The sequence below is a fragment of the Lissotriton helveticus genome, chromosome 10 (assembly GCF_964261635.1).
Source record: "Lissotriton helveticus chromosome 10, aLisHel1.1, whole genome shotgun sequence".
Lineage (NCBI taxonomy): Eukaryota > Metazoa > Chordata > Amphibia > Caudata > Salamandridae > Lissotriton > Lissotriton helveticus.
Genome location: NC_136071.1, coordinates 291,785,614 through 291,809,208, shown reverse-complemented (window position 1 = coordinate 291,809,208; position 23,595 = coordinate 291,785,614). Strand labels below are relative to the sequence as shown.

General features: G+C 47.0%; 1 protein-coding gene across 1 annotated transcript in view; it reads right to left on the bottom strand.

Moving 5' to 3' along the window:
* The window catches only part of C10H1orf35 (chromosome 10 C1orf35 homolog), a 101,057-nt gene that overhangs the window by 72,629 nt on the left and 4,833 nt on the right, over nt 1–23,595 (bottom strand). Inside the window, exons 2-4 of the mRNA XM_078665330.1 lie at nt 17,193–17,288; nt 708–858; nt 498–543 (exon numbers count right to left, since the gene is read on the bottom strand). Coding sequence (XP_078521456.1) covers nt 498–543; nt 708–858; nt 17,193–17,286 — 291 coding nt within the window. The 5' untranslated portion in view covers nt 17,287–17,288. The remainder of the gene's footprint in view (nt 1–497; nt 544–707; nt 859–17,192; nt 17,289–23,595) is intronic.

The window sequence follows — 23,595 nt, the reverse complement described above, 5'->3', positions numbered from 1 at the left end:
CCAATAATTTGCTAGTACACAGACGCATAAATGTATCTTCTAACCATACCATTATTTATGTATACCAGGCAAACTGAATGAAAGAGCACATTTTTCAAAATATTTAAATTTTATTACTGGAATGCAATTTAAATTATACAGATTCATTTCATATTGAAAAATGGGTGATTCCTGCAAACGAAATTGCATGTGCAATACTGCATAGTATAGAGGTGTGTATTCAGTACCCTACTCAATTTCTTAATTTTTTTTTTAAAAAAGCCTATTTTTAAAAACACAAATAGAGAAACCGCATTCTTTCATCCTATTAAACAGACTTTTGAAAACGTTGGTTGTTCAACTGATTTTGTTAACACAGTTCTACTTCCAACAGAGGAAACAGCTGCAAGCATTTTACTTACTGATCCTTATGGCCAATAAAGTTAAGTTCCATCAACTGCACCCATAACGTCCCAAAACCAAACAATGCTTAGAATAACAGACATACTCTACCTCACCTCCTTGCTTAGGCCTGTCGGCTGTCGTTTCACATTCTTGTAACCCCTGAAAGAAAACAATTCAGAAAAAATTAACATGGCACTTGTGTTTCATTTTTTCACCAATATATGCAGTATAATCAACACTCTCCACACCTTTTTAATTTAAACAAAAAGGAAAGGTAAATGGTAGTAGTCTGAAAAGGATGGCAGTGGAGTTTGGAGACTTACAGGGCTGCCATCATGGCCTCTTCCTCAGCTTGTCGCACAGCTGCCAACTCCTCTTCTCTGGACATTGAGGCCTGTCCTCCCTTCTGCTTTGCATACCAGGTCAGATCTTTCCCTTTCTGCCACCTGCCAACAGGGGCCATCAGAGAATTACCTGTGGAGGAAAAAAGGGCATTTCACAAACTGCAAAGTGCTGCACATTTAGTTGCTATGGTTAACGCCTATTCTGTTTGTTTGCTATCAAGCATTCCTACCCAACTTTGTAAACCAGTCTTTTCAATTTTATAGTATATGCAAAGAAAAACATGGGACAACCTAGACATATTCAGAGAGGCAGGTGCCTTTCAAAGGCATACTGGGCTAAAACAGAGTAAGTGACGTGACAGGCTGAACGAGAAATACCCTTACTGTCAAGTGACACTTTGAAAGTGTTTGAATGTAAAGTCGATATACACATTTAAAAAGATAAAAAGTAAGGCTTAAATGGAAATCAAATAAATAAATACACGGAATGTTCCTGCATTTCAACACTCCTGGAGATTCAATCAACATAACACATGCATTTCACAAACATTTGGGACTGGAGAACGCCCTGAAGAAGAATATTTGTCGAGCCAGCTTCAGATGGGGATGACAACAAATAACTTCCTTTTCTATAAGCAGTGGAACATTCAAAGCTTCAAACTATGATATGCTATAAAGGAAACTAATACTTGTTCACCAGCATTCATAGCTTCTCATATCTGCAGTCAGCGAACTAACCATACTAAACTTGAATTGAAGTGTCCTGGTTAAAATAATGTATAATGGAAGCATTCCAGTGGAGCAGGACAAGGAAAACGTACAGAAAGAGCAATACAAGAAAAAGAACATTCTAAAAATTAAAAATACAGAATGCTATTCCAAAATCCTCTTATATAGTAAAGAAGTATAAAACAAGTAAGAATTGGGGGCGTGGCCAGGCGCCGATGAAGATGGCAGCTTAGCCCGGAGCTCCTCGGAGCCTAAAATCCTCCATCCCCTTTAAATCCGGCGGAATCCGCAGTTCTCGCACTCCACCGGCGTCGTTGCCTTGGGGAGGAATAGAGGCCCACAGGGAGCCCACTCTCGACCTTCTGGCTGCCTCCGGCGCTGAAATACGGACTTGTTGCCATCCGCCGGGAGCCGCCTCTCCGCGCCGGTGCCCTGCGTGCGGCCCGGGCATCACACGACGCCCCGTCTGTGAGGCCTGGTCGGGGCGTGGCGGCAGCCTGCCCGGGCTTGTGCGGGGCCCCGCGGGGGTGGCGCCGATAAGGAGAGGTCGCGGGAGAGCAGACGACACGCTGCGGGCCCCTGAGCGCCCTTCTATATGCTGGTGAGGAGGCGGGCTGACTAACAGCGCAAGACGCGCCCTGGTGGAGTTACGGCCTACACTAGGCCCCAGGGAGTGGCGCAGACTATAGCCATTGTGCTAGTGGCTGTCGGGAGCCTTCCCCTTGCCTTGGGGTCTGGACTCTCCTGGAGAGGGATGGGCGAAGTGTGTCTTGGGGACTTACCGGGCCATCAAGAACTGAGGCCCGCAGCACTCCTAAGTGGCTGGCGGCTGGGGCACGGACTGGAGGCCAGGCTGGGAGTCATACCGGGGACAGAGGCTACCTGAGTGCAAGCTCTACAGACCGACACGTTCCCTCCCTGTGCCAGTCACTCTACTGTTGGCGCTGGTGCCGGCGGCGCTTGGGAAGATCGCCAGGACGCAGCGCTGGGACTAGGTGGAGCTACATTGTCTTTGGGGCCCAGAAGTGGGATGCAGGGGCCTGCTTAATCCTTTCTGCAGTGCCACGAAGAGATAGGCCTGACGCCCTGGTGGTGGGCCGACCTGCTGTAGTCCTTGCAGTGCGATTCCCACGTGGAAGGTGGCTTGACACAGCCACCATGAGGCCTAAACCAGGCGCAGCATCGCAGTCCAACAAGCTCGACAAGTACACAGTACAGAAGGGGGCGCAGCAGATGGAGGGGGCCACCGGAGACCAAGTCGTGCAGAAAGAACCGTCGCTGGCCTCTATCATGGCGGCCATTCGGACACTCGGCGCAAACCTAGAAACAAAGATTGACAAGGTGTCAATTGAGGTCAATCTACTTCGGGCGGACCTTAGCAAAACTTCCGAAAAGGCCAGAGCAAACGAGGTTGATATCAGAGAGCTCCAGTCCTCGGCCAAGGCTCTTGAGCAACGAGTGAATGATCTGGTGCACCAACATCGCCAGATGTCCGTACGACTGGAGGACCAGGAAGGGAGAGCCCGCAGAAGTAACATCTGCGTGGTTGGGGTTCCGGAGGAATTGGAAGGGCCCAGCGTAGAACTCTTCCTTGAAGGTTTGATCCTTGACCATCTGAAATCTAAACGGCTGTCGAAGCTATTCACCATTGAATGGGCCCACCGTGCACCTGTCCCTAAACCCAAACCAGGGGCTCCGCCCAGGACTATAATTGCAAAAATCTTGAATTACAGGGATAGGGACGCTATCCTCCAGGCGGCAAGACAGGCTGGGGACCTGCAATACGAGAATGCCACGGTAAGGTTTTTCCCGGACTTTACTCTGCAAGTCCAAAAGGAGAGGCGCTCCTTTGCGGGGGTCAAGGCAGCGTTGCGGGAGAGAGGAGTTAAGTACATGATGTTCTTTCCGGCCAAGCTCAAGATCATAACATGGGGTAAGTCCTTGTTCTTCACCTCGCCAGCGGATGTCCAAGACTGGATTGATCGGGAGTCATCGAGGGCCCAGGATCGATTGAGTGGCGGGAACTGGAGGGATACTCAAGCAGCGTCGCCAACATCGACGGTCAGAAGGCAGGACTTGGATGCGCAAAGTCAACTTTCCTGGAGGTCGAGGTCTGCGAGTCCTCGCTGGGGGTCCCTTCGAGAGGCGGCTGAACAATGACGGCGATGGGACTGCTGCTGTGTATCACGGCTTCACTTAACGTACTGTGTGTTGCGGGGCCTGGGGGCGGGCCTGGTCTGTGTCTCTTGTTGATCCTTCCACCGGGAAGGGATAGGACGGTTCTCCCTTCCACACTGGGAGGCAGTCCTGATTGTACTGGCAGCAATGGGGTTGGTCCCCCCCCATTTTCCTTAATAATGTGGGTATCCATGTAGGCCCTTGCAGGCGATGAAGCTGACTGCCCGCACTGCTGACTTGGCTCTGCATGGTTTGAACTGTACCCCAGTGGAGTGTTGTGGGAGATTTGAGATACTGTGCTAATATGCTATGCTATGTAATGTTTTGAGGGGGGGGGGGGGCGGCGGCGGCCTGAGCTGGGACCTGCCCGCACTCCGTACAGGGAAGGTACTGACAGGAGAGAGGGCAGGGGGAGTTCTCTGCTAGTTTCTTTCCTTCAGGGTGGGTCAAAAGGCGCCCTGCTAATTGGGGATGTGGGTACTTCTGAACCTACGGAGCAGGGAAGTAGGGAGAGGGGTCTAGGGGCGGGGGAGTGGGAAGGGAGTTGGGAGGGCTGGAGTTGGGGGGGTTGGGAACTGTTTGGTGTTGTCACTGCAGATTGAGGTGAATATTATACTGCAATGTACCAGGAGCTTCAGGGCTTTTAGCACAGTTCGGACTGTGTACTGCTATGAGGTGGGATAAAAGCCTCAGGATTCTGAGTTGGAACGCCAACGGGCTGGGGGATAAACTCAAGAGAACCATTGCGCTGCAATTTATTAAACGACACCTACCGGACGTAGTGCTCCTGCAGGAGACCCATCTACTGGGTAACACTTGCCATGCGCTTTACAGATTGGGGTACTCCCTTGTGATTCATGCTGGCTTTACTTCGGGGTCCCGCGGGGTGGGTATCATGGTACGACGTAGCCTTCTCTTAGTCATAGACCATACAGATTCGGACATACTGGGTCGATATGCTGCCATCTCGGGTAAATGGGAGGGCCGTAGGGTAAACCTGGTCACTAGTTACATCCCGCCCGGGCTTCAAACCCAATCTTTTCAGGATTTAGGAAAGTTGCTCCTCTCCATTCCGGAAGGCCAGGTCTTTGTGGGGGCGATTTAACGCTGTGGTCTCAGGGCACTGCGATAGACATCCCCCAAGGGACATACCTTCCGGTCATATGTGGTTAGCTGACTTCATGGAGACATTTGGTTTTACCAACCTATGGCGTTTCAAACACCCCAACGACAGTCAGTACACCTTCTTTTCACGTCCTCATCGTTCATTCTCCTGCTTAGACTACATATTCACGCCTTTACAGCACGGCACCACCGTTCAAGAAGCCACACACTTGGCGCGGGGTATTTCAGACCACTCCCCTTTGCTGGTCCATCTTACCATCGGAGACAAATGGGAGGGAAGTATAGCACCGATCAATGCCTGGTATCTCTGTAATGCAGACACACGTAAAGCTCTTACACTGGCGATTGACCGTTATTTTGAGGATAATGATGGTACGGTGGACTCCTTGGTGGTGTTATGGGAGGCTTTTAAAACCGTACTTAGAGGGGAGGCCCTCTCGGCGATTGCGGGCCGTCGCAAGGAGTGGGAGGCGCAGATGATCAAACTGGAGGGAGATGTGTGGGACCTGGAAGCGGCGGTGCTTGCCGGGGGAGATCCGGAGATAACCCACCGGATGCAACTCAAAAGGGCTGAGTATAAGGCGCTGGCCACTGATGCCGCCAAAAACGTTATTAGAGATAGAGAGGGTAGGATTTACGACCAGGGAAACAAGGCAGGCAAGCTCATAGCATGGTTGGATAAAAAGCAACAGTTGCAGAAAGTCGTGGCGGAACTCAGGACCGAGTCGGGAGCAGTCATTACTGAACCTCGTGAGTTTGTCAAGGAGTTTGAGCGGCACTACCGAAAGGTCTATAGCAGAGGGTTTGACCGGCCTGAGGAGGACTCTGTTGACTTGCTGGCAGACATCCGTCTGCCTACCCTCACAGAGGCAGAGCGGGAAACCTTGGAGGCTCCGCTCTCGGCTGCAGAGGTAAGTCAAGCTATCAGCGACCTTCGTTCAAGAAAAGCAATGGGACCCAACGGGCTGCCCATTGAACTTTATAAGCTCAAGTCTGACGGCCTCAGCCCATATCTGAAGCGGATGTTTGAGGAAAGCAAGGAGCAGGGAAGCCTGCCGAGAGACCAACGTATAGCCACCATTGTGGCCATCACGAAGGATGGCAAACCCAGGGACTCATGTGCCTCTTATAGGCCTATCTCTTTGCTGAACGCGGAGCTCAAGATCCTGGCTAAGATTCTGGCCAATAGGCTCAAGCCAGTTCTGCCGTCACTGGTACATCCGGACTAGTCAGGCTTTATGCCACATCGCAATACGGCACTCAATCTCTGCCGTCTACACGGAGTGTTGGGGCGCTGCCACACCATTCGAGAGGAGGCAGTTGTGGTATCGCTTGATACCGCTATGGCATTTGATACCCTGGAATGGCCGTATATGATGGCGGTCCTTCGGAAATTGGGCTGCGGTCCCGAATTCATGTGGTGGGTGCGTCTCCTCTACTCTGAGCCCCTGGCCCAGGTCACTGTTAACAACAAAGTTTCCGAGGTCTTTACTTTAGAGAGAGGGACGCGTCAGGGGTGTCCCCTCTCGCCTTTGCTTTTTGTGCTGTCTGGAGCCACTAGCTGCCTGGAACAGACAAGACCTTTCCCTAAAGGGGCTCCAATGGGCAGACGGGTGGGAGGACAGGATATCGCTTTACGCGGATGACATCCTTCTATACCTCGCGAGCCCTCGCAAGTCACTCATGGTGGCCATGGACATTTTTTTTTTGTGTTGTAAGACCTTTATTGACATGAAGATATTAATACACAGCAATGAGCCTACAACCCTGGGTCCGGCTGCGGCATTCTATCACTTTCAAGTAATGACAACATACACAGCCCATCAGCCGACAACGTCAGGTCCGGCGGCGTCAAAATAAAGAAATACAGCAATTATGCAGTGCTTGCTTACAGCAATCAGGCGACGTCTTACTTTTATATTTTGTAAAAAAACCATAACAAAACAAAATGACTCAATAGTTTAGGTATAAGATCATCTATCAAGTGAGGCAACGTGGATTTTGGATCGGAACCGATATTACAAAAATGGAGGTAGCCGCTGTTCAGGCCCCATACGTACTGGTCACTTTCGGACCCTCCATCCAGTCATCCAGCTATCTTACCATAATCCATCCCACCCCCCCTCCTATCAATATGTGTGAGTACCTCAGTCCTCCTCCTCCTCATCATCCGTACTTTCAATGTCTTCTTCCAACAAGGGATCACATAAGTCCCCTCGGTATGTGTTCCACGGCAGCCATATTTTATTCCGCTTGCGAGGATTTACCCGTGACTTATACACCGCTCTTTCGGTTACCATGAGAGCGTCCATATTCCTACACCATTGCGTTAAAGTTGGCGAGTCCTCCGCCCCCCCCATTTCTGCGCTATATCCTGCTTCGCAACCACAGCTGACCCCGGCGTGTGAGGTCATTGGGGTCCCACACATTCAATAAGCATGTACGGGGGCTAGGGGGAAGGGAAACCTCCAACACCTGTGACACGGTGCGTATCACCTGCCTCCAGTAATCCTGTATAATTGAGCAGTCCCATAGTGTATGATAGAACGTGCACTCCTCCCCACAGCCGCAGAGGCAGAAAGGTTGTTGTGCCGTATGAAGTTTGTGAAGTGTGGTCCTTGTGTAGTATATCCGGTGTAATACCTTCAGCTGCACTAGCCTGAACCTGGCCGAGATACCAGCCTCTTTCGGGGATGCTAGTGCCGCATTCCAGTCTGTCTCGTCCATGTCACCCAGTTCATCCACCCACGTCTCTCTCAGTTTGCCCGTTGGGACCGGAAGGTTGTTAATAAGTTTACGATATGTAAGGAATGTAGCGCTTTGTTGCATAAAGTCAGTTAGTAGGCGGTCTTCTAGCGGTGAGGCTTCGGGGACCTCCGTGCCCGTCGGTAGTAGTGCGAGTATTGCGTGTCTAATTTGCACGTATCGGTAGGTCTCATTGGGGCCTAAAGCATATTGCCGCTGGAGTTGTGAGAAAGGCACCACTCCCCCGTCTGCCCACAGGTCCCCCACCGTTGAAATGCCTATGGTATCCCACTGCGTGAAGCCCTTGCTCCGCCGCAGATGACCCAGTGCCTTAGTGTCCCATAGAGGGGTGAGTTTCGTGATGACACCTTCCCATTTAAGTGCTGTCAGTGCTCTATACAACAGTGCTACTGTGTATTTCGTAGGGCCAATGAGTTTCGCTGAAAATCCCTTGTGGTACAGTGCCGCCAGCAGGCCATGGGTTCCTAGCTGTATTCTATCTGCCCGGTAGGCTGGGTCGTCCTGGGGGACATGTATCCAATAGTTAAGGACTTTAAGCTGCGTTGCCCAATAATACATCTGTAGATTGGGTAGAGCTATCCCTCCCTCAGACCAGCTCCTATTAAGCTTCACATGTGCCATTCGTGCCGGGCGGTCTCCCCACAGCAGACCTGTCACCATGGCCGTTACTTGTTAAAAATAGTGCGGTGGCACCAGATATGGGGAATTTTCCAGTACATAAAGAAAGCGCGGCAGAGCCATCATTTTGAATAACGCTGCTCTCCCTAGCAGTGTCAGGGGCAGGGTCTTCCAATGGTGTACATCTCGGCGTAGTCGCTTCAGCGGTGGTTTTAAATTTTGTTCGTAAAAGTCTGTCGCGTTCCGGGTGATGTAGATCCCTAGATACTTAAAGGAGGCGTCTGCCACCTCCAGAGGGCAAGCCGGGGGAAGGCCTGGCGCTGGGCCGTGCAACACAAAGTATTTATTTCGTCCAGTTTATCATGTACCCGGACTCCTTCCCATGGCTATCGCAGAGTAGTAGCAGTTCCGGAATTCCACTTTCCGGTTCCGTTAAATACACCAGCATATCATCTGCGTAGAGGGAGACTCTGTCTTCCCAGCCGTCGCCCCAGCTAATCCCCCTGAGCGGTCCTAATTAAAGTCGCCAACGTTTCCAGCACCAGAGCAAACAGTAGGGGCGACAATGGGCATCCCTGGCGCGTCCCTCTAGCCAGCGGTATCGCGCGCGAGATGTGGCAGTTCGCCGAAATATGTGCCACCGGACTAGAGTATAGTAGTCGTATCCAAGATATGAATCTGGGGCCGAATCCCATGTGAGCGAGCACTGCTAACAAATATTGCCATTCAACCATATCGAATGCCATTCTGGCATCCAGGGACAATAATGCGGCCGGCTCTTGCAGTCGCTGTGCCCGTGCTAGTACTCCATGAACCCGGCGAAGGTTCAATGCGGTACTTCTGTGTGGCATAAAGCCAGATTGTTTCTATCAAAGATGAGGGAAGAGGATTTACGGTCCATTCAGTTCCCCTGGCTAGATCCGGAGTTAATCAAAAAAAGGAATGGACACTAGTGTCTACTGAATCATTGGTTCAAACTTGACAACCCTCATAGGCAGCCTGATTCAATCGATGCGGTGTATCTTTTATCCGCCCCGTCAGGTGTCATGGCATATTCATAGGGTAGTCAAGAAGCGTGTGGTATGCCTGCCTCAGCCGAGGCTACCTCTGGTCCAGGTAGAAGTGTCCAGGAATAACAGGGAGGGTAAATTATTATAAAAGGCAGTGTATCTCCCCCCCCAAAAAAATTTTATGAAAAAGGGGGATGACACTGTCGGTTAAGAATAGTCGATATATATATGTAATCGAGTAACTAGATTACCATATATCTATGTATATATAGATGCGTCAACATGTTTCAGCTCCTTAGGCCCAGCCGGGTCGGTGGAGCTTTCGTCAGGACAAAGTACATACAAACATAAATGAGGTACTCACACTAGTCGTGTAGGTTCCTTTCGCTATTTTTTTAGCGTTTCTTATTTAGTCACCTTAATAGGTTCTTTAGAAAACTTCAACAGGGGTATGGGAGTCGCTAGGCGTGGTCTTTGCCACGTGGACCACGTTCAGGTCCCTGTGCTGACTTGGGGACCTGAACGCGGTCCACGTTGCAAAGACCACGCCTAGCGACTCCCATACCCCTGTTGAAGTTTTCTAAAGAACCTATTAAGGTGACTAAATAAGAAACGCTAAAAAAAATAGCGAAAGGAACCTACACGACTAGTGTGAGTACCTCATTTATGTTTGTATGTACTTTGTCCTGACGAAAGCTCCACCGACCCGGCTGGGCCTAAGGAGCTGAAACATGTTGACGCATCCATATATACATAGATATATGGTAATCTAGTTACTCGATTACATATATATATCGACTATTCTTAACCGACAGTGTCATCCCCCTTTTTCATAAACATTTTTTTGGGGGGGAGATACACTGCCTTTTATAATAATTTACCCTCCCTGTTATTCCTGGACACTTCTACCTGGACCAGAGGTAGCCTCGGGTGAGGCAGGCATACCACACGCTTCTTGACTACCCTATGAATATGCCATGACACCTGACGGGGCGGATAAAAGATACACCGCATCGATTGAATCAGGCTGCCTATGAGGGTTGTCAAGTTTGAACCAATGATTCAGTAGACACTAGTGTCCATTCCTTTTTTTGATAAAGCCAGATTGATCCGGGTGTATCAATTGCGAGAGGTGGGGTGTCAACCTGGTAGCCAAAAGTTTCGCCAGAATCTTAGCTTCTGCATTTAGGAGCGAGATTGGGCGATAGGACGTACACTCCGTCGGAGGTTTTCCTGGTTTTGGGATTGCTATGATGGTCGCTGTGCGCTGATCCAAGGGGAGGATAGCATGATCACGACTTTCTAAATACATAGCCAGCAGTGGCGCGCTCAAGGCCTCCGACATTGTCTTGTACCATTCAATTGGGATCCCATTGGGGCCCAAAGCCTTGCCAGATTGAATGCCTTTGATGGCCAGTTGTATTTCTTCGGCTGTTAGGTCGGCTTCTAGTTCTTCTATCGCCTCCGACGAGAGTGTTTGCGTCGGGAGATTGTGCAGGGAGGTCAATGCCGCGTCCGCCGTCACTACTTCGTTCGGGGTATACACCGTCTGAAAGTGATCCGCGAGTTCGCCGACAATATCAGCCGGGCACGTGAGAAGGGTCCCGTCCGCTGCGCTCAATTGCAATATACTCTTACCACCACCCCTCCACTTATCCAGCCAGGCCAGCATCTTACCAGCCTTGTCGCCTATGTCATAAACCCTATGAGTTGTTGAAGTTATGTTGTCTATTGTCCAGCGCTTCAGGAGAGCATCGTGTTGTTGTTGGCATAATTGAAGTGTATGGAGCGTGTCCTGTGTTGGGTCCGTCATGTGAGCAGTATTTGCCGTGTGCAGTGCCAAGTCCAGGTCTGCCAGTTCCTGCCTATGTGTACGTGTGTGTCCCGCTATTGACGCTATTGCTTGTGCTCTCAGGACTGTTTTGTATGCCTCCCACAAAACCAACGGGGACTCCACGGACGCCGTGTTTTCAGTGAAATAGTACCGGGTCGCTTGTTTCAGATCTTTCCTAATTTTCGGGACCTGCAGGTACCCCGGATAAATCGGGTATATCCTCTTACGAGTCTTCTCTTGACAGGACAGAGTCAATACTATCGAGGAGTGGTCAGATATGCCCCTGGGTCAGATTTGGGCATCATCAACAGTAAGGAGAGTGTCGCCCAGAGTCAGAAAGTAGTCTATGTGAGACAAACTACTGTGCGTTGCCGAATAGTAGGTATATTGTTGTGCGGTGGGGTGCATGAGTCTCCATATGTCGGTCAGCCCTTGTGCCTCTAGGAAGTCGTGGAATCATGTGGGCCCAGCCATCTGAGATCGCACTGGGAATCTGTCATACACTTCATGTGCCACTGCATTAAAATCCCCCCCCCAGGATTAGGTCACCCTCCGGAAGTTCTAGGAGGAATTTCCCCAGCGCCTGAAGAGTTATAGCATGAAGCACTGGAGGGATGTAAACTGATACTATGGTCAGCGGTCTGCTTTCCCACTGTCCCTGAACAGCCGCAAAGCGGCCTTGGTCATCCGTTTTGATAGTTTTAAGTATGAATGGGGAAGATTTCCGTAACAATATGCCTGTCCCTCGTGACCCTGATGTAAATTCCGAGTGTACCGCCATGTAGTAACCCCGTCTATCCAATGCCTTACATGCCTTGCCCGTAAGGTGCGTCTCCTGCAGGAGGACCAGCGCCGGGCCCAATCGCTTTATGCTCTGTATGACCAATCCCCTTTTGATTTTGTCACCTCGGCCCCTAACATTCCATGACATTATCTGCAGCGGCGCTACTCCATGGACATTTTTACTAGTTTCGGGAGGAACTCGGGATACAGTATAAACTGGGGCAAGTCCGTAATGTATGTCCTCCATGGCGACCCTCCGGCGGTTCCCCGTATTTGCCCGATTAAGATCGCCTCAGAAGGGTTTAAATACCTTGGGATTTTTGTCTCCAAAAACGCGGCCACCCGGTATGAGAGGAATCTCCTGCCACCTCTGCAACGGTTCAAGAGGGACTCGGCCTCCTGTCGGTAGCTCCCGCTGTCCCTGCTAAGTAGGGCGTCACTCTTTAAAATGATGGCACTGCCGAGATTTTTATACGCCCTGCAGAATTACCCAGACCTGGTGCCGCAGTCGTATTTTGCATCTCTCGAAACTACGCTTAGAGAGCTACTGTGGGCCGGGGCGCCTCGTATCTCCCTCCAGAAGCATACATTAGGCTGGTTTGACGGAGGCATAGCGCTCCCGGACATTCGTAAATACTATTGGGCTGCGCACCTCTCGGCCATCAATCAGGGCATGTACTGCGATGGTAATGACCCGGGGTATGGAATGGACCCGCTCACCAGGCCCACCAAACACTCAGTACAAATCTGGCACATAGTGCAACGGAAATTGGGCTGGGCCCGCACTCTGACTATGGCTACCCCATTATGGGCTTCGGAAAGACTAGGTACCCTGAGCCGCACCAAAGGGTTCCGTAACTGGGACTTAATCGGGATCTCCCACATAAAAGACCTATGGGGTTCAGGGGGTGTTGTGTCCTTCGCCTCACCCCAACATACATATGAGCTTGCACAAACAGAACATTACCGTTACCTGCAGGTCCGGCACTCCCTCCAATCCAACATTCCCCCAGGGACTCTTCCCCCAGCCTCATGCCCCCTGGAGGACAGATTACTAGATGGCCACCTCCTCGAACATGCCATCTTCCTTACATATATATATATAAAAAAATTATTAACAACTCCCCAGATGTATTGCAATACCTTAAAAGAAAGTGGGAGTCCGATGGGCTGGAGATAGACGAAGAAGAGTGGAAAACTGCGCTAGCGTCCCCTAAGGAAGTGGCCATATCAGCCAGACTTCGCTTGATTCAGCTTAAAATTCTCCATCGAGTCTACATTTCAGGGACAAGATTGCAACTGATGGGCCGCAGTGCGGACAGGCTTTGCCGGAGGGGATGTGGAGAGATAGGCACATTCTTCCACATTATATGGGAGTGCCCATTGCTCCAGGTTTATTGGCAACGGATACACCATTGCATGCGGGAGGTGTGGGAGGTGGAGCTACGGGTTGAGGAAAAGAGATGTCTACTGAATATATGGGAGCCCACTGATCTCTCACCCCGTGGGAGGAATTGGGCCACACTGGGCTTCGCAATCGCAAAGAGGAACATTGCTAGGTTGTTGGGGGCTGCGGGGCCTCCTAAACTTGGTCCCTGGAAAACGGGCATGGACTGGTGCATGCTCCAGGAGAAGACAGTTTATGTAGCCTGGGGATGCCCACAGAAATGGGTCGATATCTGGTCCAAATGGAATGAGTATAGGGGTCACATTTGCGAACCCCCCAAACTACCCGGGTTGACAAACCACCCGCATTGTTGAATGTATAATGACGAACTGTAATGAGTAATGTCAAAGGTTCACAACCCCTTTCCTTTGCTTTGACTTTCCTAAGGTACAATTGTATGTCTTTCATTGTAGGATTGTGATGCTCACCACTGTTTTCTGCAAAGTTAATAAAAAATAAATAAAAAAAAGTAAGAATTGATTTCTATTATTAAAGACGGATTACATTTTATTTGAATGTATATTCACGGTTTGCAGTACATCATAGCTTCCTATATGTCCATATTCCGGTTTGCAGAGACAACAAATTTGTCGTAACAGGCTGATGATATGATGATATACAAAACGTCAATTACAGAAGCCATATTGTAGGAGAGTAGGGTCTGCAATCCTATGATCACCCAGATTTTTGCTTTTTGCTGCCCTGGTTTACGACTTTCCCTGGCTGTGGGCCTGCTAATCAGACCCACAGCCTAGCTGTTCTCTCTATCCAAATTGTACTCAGGTACTGAATTGGCACTGGGCCCTCTCCAAGTCCCTGTACCCAGGGCTGAGGTGCACCCAGAAGTCTCCCAGGGGCTGAAGCATGTAATGTGCCACCCCTGGATTGACTAACTAAAACTGACACAACTGGCTGCACGACAGCTGGGGCAAGGTGGTGTACTCACCCTTTGCTTTAGATATAGTATACCTATATCTAACCCTAAAATGGACACACAGGTCTCCTATCAGTCACTCCTATGGCAGGCCTTAACAATCCTGAAGGCAGAGTGCTTGGAATCGTGTGAGATAGTGCTCTGGCATGAGCTGAGCCTGTCTGCGGCTTTCGGGATCCATCCCTTAGCCGTTTCCATGATATCGCATACCATATACTCTTAAGTGCATTATAATCCTCGCGGTTATGTGCCAACTCTGGTATCGCTTTATCAAAACATGTCGAGTAAGGTGTCATACGAATTGGAATACTAACCCCTCGCCAATTCTGGCGACGGGGTTAGCATTCCACCCTTCTAGAGGGACACGACATGCCTGTAACCTATAACCCGGTTAAAAGTCAGACAGAGCCTTAGCATCCACAAAATGGATGCTGCCACCGAGACACAAGTCTGCCCTCCTGCTGCTGGGAGTCCTCCCAGAGCAGGAGATAAGGACAAAGGGTTTCCTGCCAGGGGCGGTGCCAGCACCGTCCCAGACAGGGTTTTGTGTATTGTAGGTAGGCAGGGCTTTAGAGGAAGGTGACTGCACGTGGCACCCCGGTGCTCACTGTGCATAGGCTGGCTGGAACCAGTTCCAGGGTCACTCCAGACCCTGTGCTGGGGAAAAGCCCGCCAAGGAAGGGGGTGTAACCACCCCCCTCCTAGTCCCACCCATAGGGCAGGACTTAGTCGCGTGCCAGCCCCTTTTTACAGGATAAAGGTAGAGACTGGCCCCCTTCCAAATCAGATCATCTTTGAATCCTGAAACTACTTTCTGCGAAAGGAACTCAAGACTTCTTCCTAAGATTTCTCCCTTGTGACTAAGGAGTAGTCACCCTGCATCCGCAGGCACCATCTAAGAACACTGCGGTCTGCTGTAAGTCCTTCCTCCGGAATCCGACTGCCCAGCTCGACGAGAACCGGCTTCCCTGGCACCTCTGACCTCTACCCACCTCTACAGCCCAGCTGAGAACCGTGGGTGCGACGAGACCTCAAGGGACCGGCCATCTGCAAGACTGCACGACTTCTTTCCAGCAAGCCCGCCGAGTAATCTACTGGTGAGTGCTTTGGGGTCCGAGAAGCCCCGACTCTGAGCAGCTCCAGCTCCGAAGTGCAGCCCCCCAGCATCTCCACGATCTGCGTGGGGCCCTTCTGCTTTCCGCTGCTCACCGCGTTGTTTGGCTACTAGCCCGTTGGCTTGTGGCCTCCCTGACGACGCCCGACGACATTTCTGCTGCTGGTCTGGTTGCTCCAGACTGGCCCTTGCTCCCTTCCCGAAGAGGAGCACCCTGGACCCTCCTGGTCCACTCAAGACGCCATTTTAAGTCCACCGCGTGGGCTTGAATTAGCCAAGGCTTGTTGCCCAATCCTGGGTAACTTCGACGCCAACGACTTCATCCTTCGTGGGACAGCTCGCACCTCCATCCTGGTCGCCGACAACGCCTCCTGGTCCGAGAGACTGCAGAGCCCAGCAGCGCCCACTCACCTGACTGCGGTGACTTCGCCCGGTGCCATCCTGGTGCCCACTTAATCACTGGCTAGTGATTCAAGAACTTGGTCCCCTCTGCTTTCAGGTTTTCTTCTTCCTTGATCCAGGCTTGGATCCATCGAACTTTCCTTCACTGGTCGCCTGCCAGCAACTTCTTCCTTCCAGGCTCCTGGTCCGGCAACGAGATCCCCGACGTCTTTTCAGACCTATGCAGCTGCAGCCCCTGGGCTAGGTAACTTCGGCACTCCGGTGTCCCAGCATAGCCTCACTATCCAAGGGTCAGGATCCACTGTCATTTTCTCCCTACCAGGTCGGGTTCGCCCGTGAACACTAACTTTGTGAATTCTAGCTTCCATAGACTTTGTCCCGCATCCCGCGTGAGAGTGCACACTCTGCACCCGAGTCCCCTAGGTCTCCTAGAAGTAATCTAACGATTCCCTAGTTAAGTCCTAGCGATTCCAAAGCCTATTAGAACTGTTACTTACCTGCTAGTAATTCGCATTCCACTTTTAGCGTATATGGTTTTTCGTGCCCCTCGGGCATTTGTGTAACGTGCTAACTTAAAAGTATTTTCGTAAGAGTTTTGTTGTGTGCTTAGCACCCTGTCCTCATAAAGAGTACAGGGTTGTTGTGATTCTAATAAATACATTGTTTATTTTCATAACACTTGTGTGGTGTCCTTTCACTGGGTGTTCAAGGGGTAATGTGATGGTAAAACAGCTGGCTTAACACGCCCTCTAGAGTCTTAGCCTTAGACTGCTCGTATCCATGCTACTAGGATAGCTGGTCTATAAGGTTGACTTACAACCAATCATCAATAAGGGTTGTTTGGACTGATATATAGTGATCACTAGAATAGTGAGCACTGCACATCAGGCCAACTTCTCACACATATGAAGTGGTTATTTTGGTAAAACAAAATGAACATATGTGTGCAGGACATGTGCCTCAGGCTCACAAACACTATATGATTGTACAGATGTTTGAGCTTATTTGGCATAACACTCAGTAAAAGAAGACATGTACACTGCTCTTGGCCGAAACGGTCATTAATTGTAAAGAATTAAAGTATTCCAGCATTGTTTTAGTAATAGTAATGTCATGTTTTCATTACATTTCCTCTTTCAAGGTTCTTTTGATCTGGTCAATGCCTACTGATAAATTGCTATGGAGTCCAATGGTTGCACACAGTTTGAGAGTAATATATTTTCTAAATCATATCCTTTCATTATGCCCTAACTATCTTTAGGAAGCAGTTCCCAGACAAAGGTGCACCGAGGGTAGTTGTGGAGCTGAAAAGTGGTTTTATGTGGAACCAAAAAGGTGGAATCTTGTCAATGTGGTCATGGAAAAGATAGAATTTTCTGTAGCTAGATTTCTCTGTGTATAGCTGAATGGTATACTAAATAAACTGCAAAATTAAGGATTTTGTACCGAAGTTAAATGACTTAAAAAAAACTAATTAAGTCAGTTACTGTTTACATAAAACTCTGCAAAAAAGTGTTTTCTTACCCAGGTAATTTTCCCTTTGCTTATCTGTTTTCACATCTTCCCAGCGGAATTGGTCCTGTCCTCCCCGCACACCAGCTCTGGAGGAACCAAACATTTCTTTAAAAAAGAAAAGAAAAAAAAATTCTAAACAATAAGTTGATAATCTATATGTAGTAACACCATAGCTACTAGGGCTTTTCCATTCCAAGTGTGTGCTGAGCCCTTCTGTTTTTTAATGGTTGTGGTATTTGATGCTTAAACCTTCGTAACGTTTCCCAAACACAAGATATCCAGCCCAATATTGTAAACCCTCCCCCTCCACCCCACCCCACCCCACCCCACCTCTTGGAGATTCTAAAGGTACCCAGGGTTGGTGGGTTCCCCTTGAGGTACAGAGATAATAACCAAAATATAACAGTTTATATGGTGGAGGCGGTGTTGAGTGGAGAAGGTTTAAAATTGGGTTGTGCTGTGATTAGATCACCATCTTCCAAGCTTTCAAAAACAGAGTTGAAAAAGATCCAATTTTTTATCACAGCTTTTGCATTTTTGTAAGTAGTAATCCATGGTTCCTTTTTTGTGGTTTTAACCTACTTGCAGATTGTGGAGGAAACTGTGTGAAACTCAGGGGTGAACCCACAAAGCTATATATTTCTGAAAACTTGACAAAAATCTATATTCAGCAAGGGGACATTTGTGTAGATCATGCACGGTTTTACCAAAGAAACTAATACTTGAAATCAAAACAAATAAGAACAAAAAAAGCTTGACATTAGTGAGTAATTATTGGTTCAAATAGCAGATTTACAAAACTAATATACTTGTACATCTATTAAAGCCTTCTGTTTGCAGTGATACACAGTGTTTGTTGGTTGTACAAAAAAACAGGAGATACACAGGACCAACAACTGAGCTGTAGATTATAACTATTTTTCACTCTGTACCGACCATGCAGCAATCCATATGAAAACATCTAATGAATGGAAAATGGCGATGCATTTTTAAATGTGAACTAGATACAGAGTTTAGGAGAAGTGGTTATTTGTTGAGCTCTGAATTTCGAGTGCTCAATAGTATCGTGTTTTAAAGGGTATCTTGCTGAATGTGTTCTTTCTTGCACACTAGCTTACAATTGGAAGCCAAACCTTGAGAAGAATTCAACTTATAATAACAAATGTTCAGTTAATGTATTCCACACTTCTTGCAATAAAAACTGTATCACACATTTGGGTGGGCCTGTTACTGTGAAAGGAAAAATCCCAAAACACAACATAGAGACATTCAATTTTCCCCATGAAAAGGTCCTATTTTGCCATTGCAAGTAACTGCAGAATTTGGAACCTGGTTCATCCGACACAAACAGAAACCTAACAAACTCATACATTACTTTTTTTAATTCTACACTTTATTATTTGGAGTAAAGTACATGAATCATTGAGATTACAAAAAAAAAAAAAAAAGAACAAGACCTGTGTATCAATATGTAGTTTGGAATGACATACTAACCATCATAATACAATAAACATAACAATTAAGTAAATCATTCTGAAGAAGGAATAATACAGATACGGCCTGAATTACAATTGATTCATGTATTGTGTACAAATGTTTATGGCAGTTAATGGGGGTCTAGTTTCTCCCATAAAGGACATGTTTTGGGTTTGCAGGGGATTTACTGCAGTGTAATGTTATCCACTTCTCAAATAAAAATCAACCATTCTTTCCAGAGTTGAAAAGAGATCTTTGAAAAGCTTTTACAATTGTATAAAATAACTGTACATCCAAGTGTGGTAAGCAGATCAAGAAGATGTTCCTCGTTGCTATTTGGATTATTAAGCCCCTTTAGTAAATAATTATGTTTGACAAAGAGAGGTTGCTATTTTACTCTTAAAAGGACAGGTCCAAATCAATGGGCGGTTGTATACAGCTTGGTCGGAGATATTTTTCTGATTCCCATTTAGATTGCGTTAGTTTAGTGGACTTGGGGAGAAGAAGTTTTAAAGACAATGTGTCTTACTTTTCCTAAAGAGGATAAAAGACCAATGTTAAAGGGATCCATATATATATATATTTTTTTTTTAGCTTTGGCAGTCGCAACTTTAATCCTTTGACGGCGATACAACTCAGTGTTTTCTAAATTGTAGATACTTTGAAGTGCAGAAAATTAAATTTGCTTGGTCTTCTTACCCAACTGCTTTACTATGCATATCCCTTGAGTGCCCCTCACTCCAATTTATGATTTAACCTTCTATTTTAATGCTTTTTTTTCACAAAAGGAATGTTACGCATTCATTTTTTTGTTTTTTAAAATGGTCCAGAAAGAAAGAAGATTTGAGCTTTGGATTGTTGATTTTTCCACTTCCAAGTATATTGGGTGATATGAGCAAAATTCAGATGACCATCTTGAGCCTTGTTTGTTTAAATGTAAATCCTACTTTGTAGTCTTTAAAGTTACCTTTTTTGAATCCTCCATGGGAAGTTTTAATTTCTTTAAAGAGATTCTAGGTTGTTTTTCCCTCCAAAGAAAACTGAATATATTTTCTATAAAAGTTAAAAAAAAAAAGTTGTCTGAAAGTTCTGCAGGAATCATATGCTATAGATAGTTATCCGTTTCAATTCTTCCCTACAATGTTAAACACCTGGGAGAACTACCTTCCAGGAGATCCAACATGTTCTTAAGTGCAGTGGTTTCACTATGCCCAATTGATTATTGGTTATTGTTAAATGTAATGCCAAGATATATTATGAGAAGGGCTTACCAAACTAATTTTGAGGCTCCTAAAAGTTCTTGGACATCCAATTTATTTAAAGCAATGACATCAGGTGTGTCCCTATTTAAAGAATATCCAGAGAATACGGAACATATTTCTATAGTTTCGATTAAGGCTTTAATTGACTGCTCCTTATTATTTTGGTAAAAAAAGGAGTATATTTCCGAGTACGCAGCAGCCTTGGATGAGGTTTTTAACCTTTAAGCCCTTAATGTCTTTATTTAGTCTAACCAAATGTAATAAGGGTTTGATAATTAGAAGGAATAAAGGTGGAGACAGTGGACAACCCTGTATGGTACCTTGATTTAATTCAAAGTGAATGAATACTCTACTGCATTTTTTTTAAAACTTACTGTGTGCGGAATTTCTTCAAAGAAAATGTCTGTACTTGCAAAATAAAAATGCACAACAATGCAGGAAATAAGTGGTCATCAATACTACACATTCCGTTCTAAAATTCTTCTGAAATATCATGGGCTTTTCAAACTTCTCAGTTATCCCTCACCACACCACCTTCTAGGGCACTTCACATTTAATCCCTAGAAATATGGGTTTGATTACCTAGTTCATTCTTATCAAATATGACAGATTCCTCTTAGATTTTTTTTATTAAAATCACGACTGGATTGTGAATCAAGTAATTTTCAATGGCCCATCATCTCCTAAAAGATAAAAAGATTAGACGAGACTGATCAGTCAACTACACAACTACTTTCATTACCAACAAGCATTGGCAAAGCCAATAGGTCTAGCCTATGTGAGAGCTATTGGCTTTGTCAATGTTTTTCTTAGCAATGTTGTACAGCGGTGCTGATATTGCTGTGCAGCATGTCTGAAAAGTAAAGAAACAAAAGTGCTGGGACCATGAGACAGCGCATCAGACACGTTTTTGCGTTTACTTTCAGGAATGCTGCACTGCAGTCGCGCAACAGTACAACATACTGAAACAGATTACATTGACAGAGCCAATAGCTCTCGCACAGACAAAGATCTTTTGGCTTTGGCGATGTTTTAGGTCTTGCCTCTCAATGCGCATGCGCATTGAGCGGAGCGAGACTAAAGGGGCTTAAACAGACCTTACCTAGACTGGCGATTTGATGCTGTGCCCGTGCGCTTTTAGGTCAATGCGCAAGCGCATTGACCTAAAATGTGCGTGCACAGCATCAAATCGCCAGCCATCTGTTGCCCAGCTTGGTGCCGCTCCACCCCCTGCCGGATCAAAGGCTTTCACGGCCGGCCGGCCGTGCTTTCAGTTTCATGCCGGATCAAAGGCTTTCACGGCCGGCCGTGCTTTCAGTTTCACGGCCTGTCTCCTTATTTAACTTGTTTTCCTTCCGAACTGGCCTCCACGTTGTTTAACAGTGCGTGAGACACCTCCAGTTACTTGCCTCGTAGTAACTACGTCACAGGGTTTCCTCTTTCACTCACTCTGTGCCCGGGGCTCTTTTCTCCTGAATGGAATCAACTGCCACATGGATTTAACTGCCATTCAATGTAGTTCATCCAATATTGTTTATTTAGTAGAAGCCTGCATCCGAACATGCACTATAATTTTCTGACCGATTTTCTGTTTTGGACGTTCCTCGTTTTCAACCGAACACTTGTTTAAATTTTCTGATTCGGACGGATCTCATTTTCTTCTGTATTCTTCACAAAAGTATGTACTTCAAAATTGCACTGTGCCTTACCCTTTCATCCAACACCATGGGTTCCATTGCTGAGGCCTTGAGCAGCTCATCGCCATTAATTGTAATAATTTCCGCTCACACGCTAGTCTAAGTTAAGCTTTGTATTGCATGTAATGCCCCAGCTGAACACTGAGAGCAGCACATAAGCAACTCTCTCCAGTGCCGTACACACGTATAATGTCCACATTTTAACATAACATCGTAATACCATTTGGCAAGTACAACATGGTATAGTTAAGGAAAAGCACATGGGACAATAAGTGAATAATAGCACATGCTATAATCGATAACACCCCCGCCCACCCATTTTTTCGTTGTGCTAAAGTGCACCACAGTTTTAAATAATTTGTCGATCCACCCCATACAGAGCCCACGACAGACGCCGTGAAACCACAAGCCGTGCCTGTGCATCCCCAATTCCTCACCCAGCAGCTGTTTAAACTATAAGGACAAGGCACTGGGAACATTCCTCCCCCTTCTAAACTCTTTAAGCAGCTTTCCCACTCACTAGCATTCATGCAGCATTACTTAAATCAGCACATTTACCTTTTGTTTTGTCAGCAGGTTAATTGTTGCATTTCAAAAATCCAGAAAAAAACAGTATGAGAGCGAGCGAGTTAGGTTCAGGTATTTGGCAGTTGATACTTCTATCATTTAATTCCCATTCCAAATGTAAATACTTGGGTCTTATTTATAAGAATATGAAACCTATGGTCCTTCTCTTCCTTCTTTGATTCTCTACGGATCCACTCGTCGAACAGTATATATTCTTAGGCATTTCCAAACAGATTTTAGTCTCCTCCATGCATCGGACAATTGTCTTCTTTGAGCATGCGCTATAATTGCTTTTTTACGGTTTTTTGCAACGTTTCTTTTATTACTTTTTGTACACTGCAGATACGTGGCTCTTTATACATATATGACCTGAATTTTAAAATAATCTCACAGTGTATTTTATTAAATGATTTCACTGACACGCATATCTTTGTAGATTCCTGTAAACTATTTTTTAAAGGCTTTTTGAAAAGTGGAAAATAACTCTTCCGCCTCCCATCTTCCCTCTCTCCTCAACATCCCCTCCTCCCTCTCTTCACTCTCCCCTCACTCTCTCCCCTTTATCCCCTCTCCTCTCTCCCCTCCCTCTACACCCTCACACTCTTACCTCATTCCTCACCTCTACCCTCTATCCTCACTCCCATCTTCTCCCACTCCCCTCACTCTCTCTCTCACCTCTCTATACTCACTCTCTCCCCTTTCTCTACTCTCCTCTCTGTATCCTCTCCCCCTCTCTCATCACTCTCCCCTCTCTCCTCACTCTCCCCCTTTCTCCCCTCCCTCTACCCTCTCCTCACTCTCCCCCATCCTCACTCTCCCCTCTCCTCACTATCTATTTGAATAACCAGCACTAAGTCCTTTAAAACGAACGCACATTTGTCAGACCATTCCTAGCAGCCATTTCCTAAAATTATTTGAAAAAAGTCACACTATTCCAAGAGCTACTTTTGCGACCTTCCTCCGATTTAATTAATATGTCCTGTAGTGGATTATACTTTCTTTTTTACAATCAAGATCAAATACAAAACATGTGCACTGCTGGCATTTCATGCTGCTGAGGTCTCACCCTCACTCAGCCTCACACCCTCACCCTCACACACCCACTCTCCCTCACACTCCCTCACCCTCACACACCCTCACTGCTACAACACATATTGTGTTACAATAGGTGTCACATTTGCGAAAGATAAAACTATTGGCATTGTAAATAACAAAGCTATTAATTTCGCTATTTTCAAAACAAGCACATAAATAAACAAGCATTGAAAATGCAATAGGTCTCGCAATAGAAGAGTTTGACATTTTTCGTTTTGCAAATGGATGAGTGGCGTTGCGTGGATGAGTGGCGTTGCGTGGATGAGTGGCGTTGCGTGGATGAGTGGCGTTGCGTGGATGAGTGGCGTTGCGTGG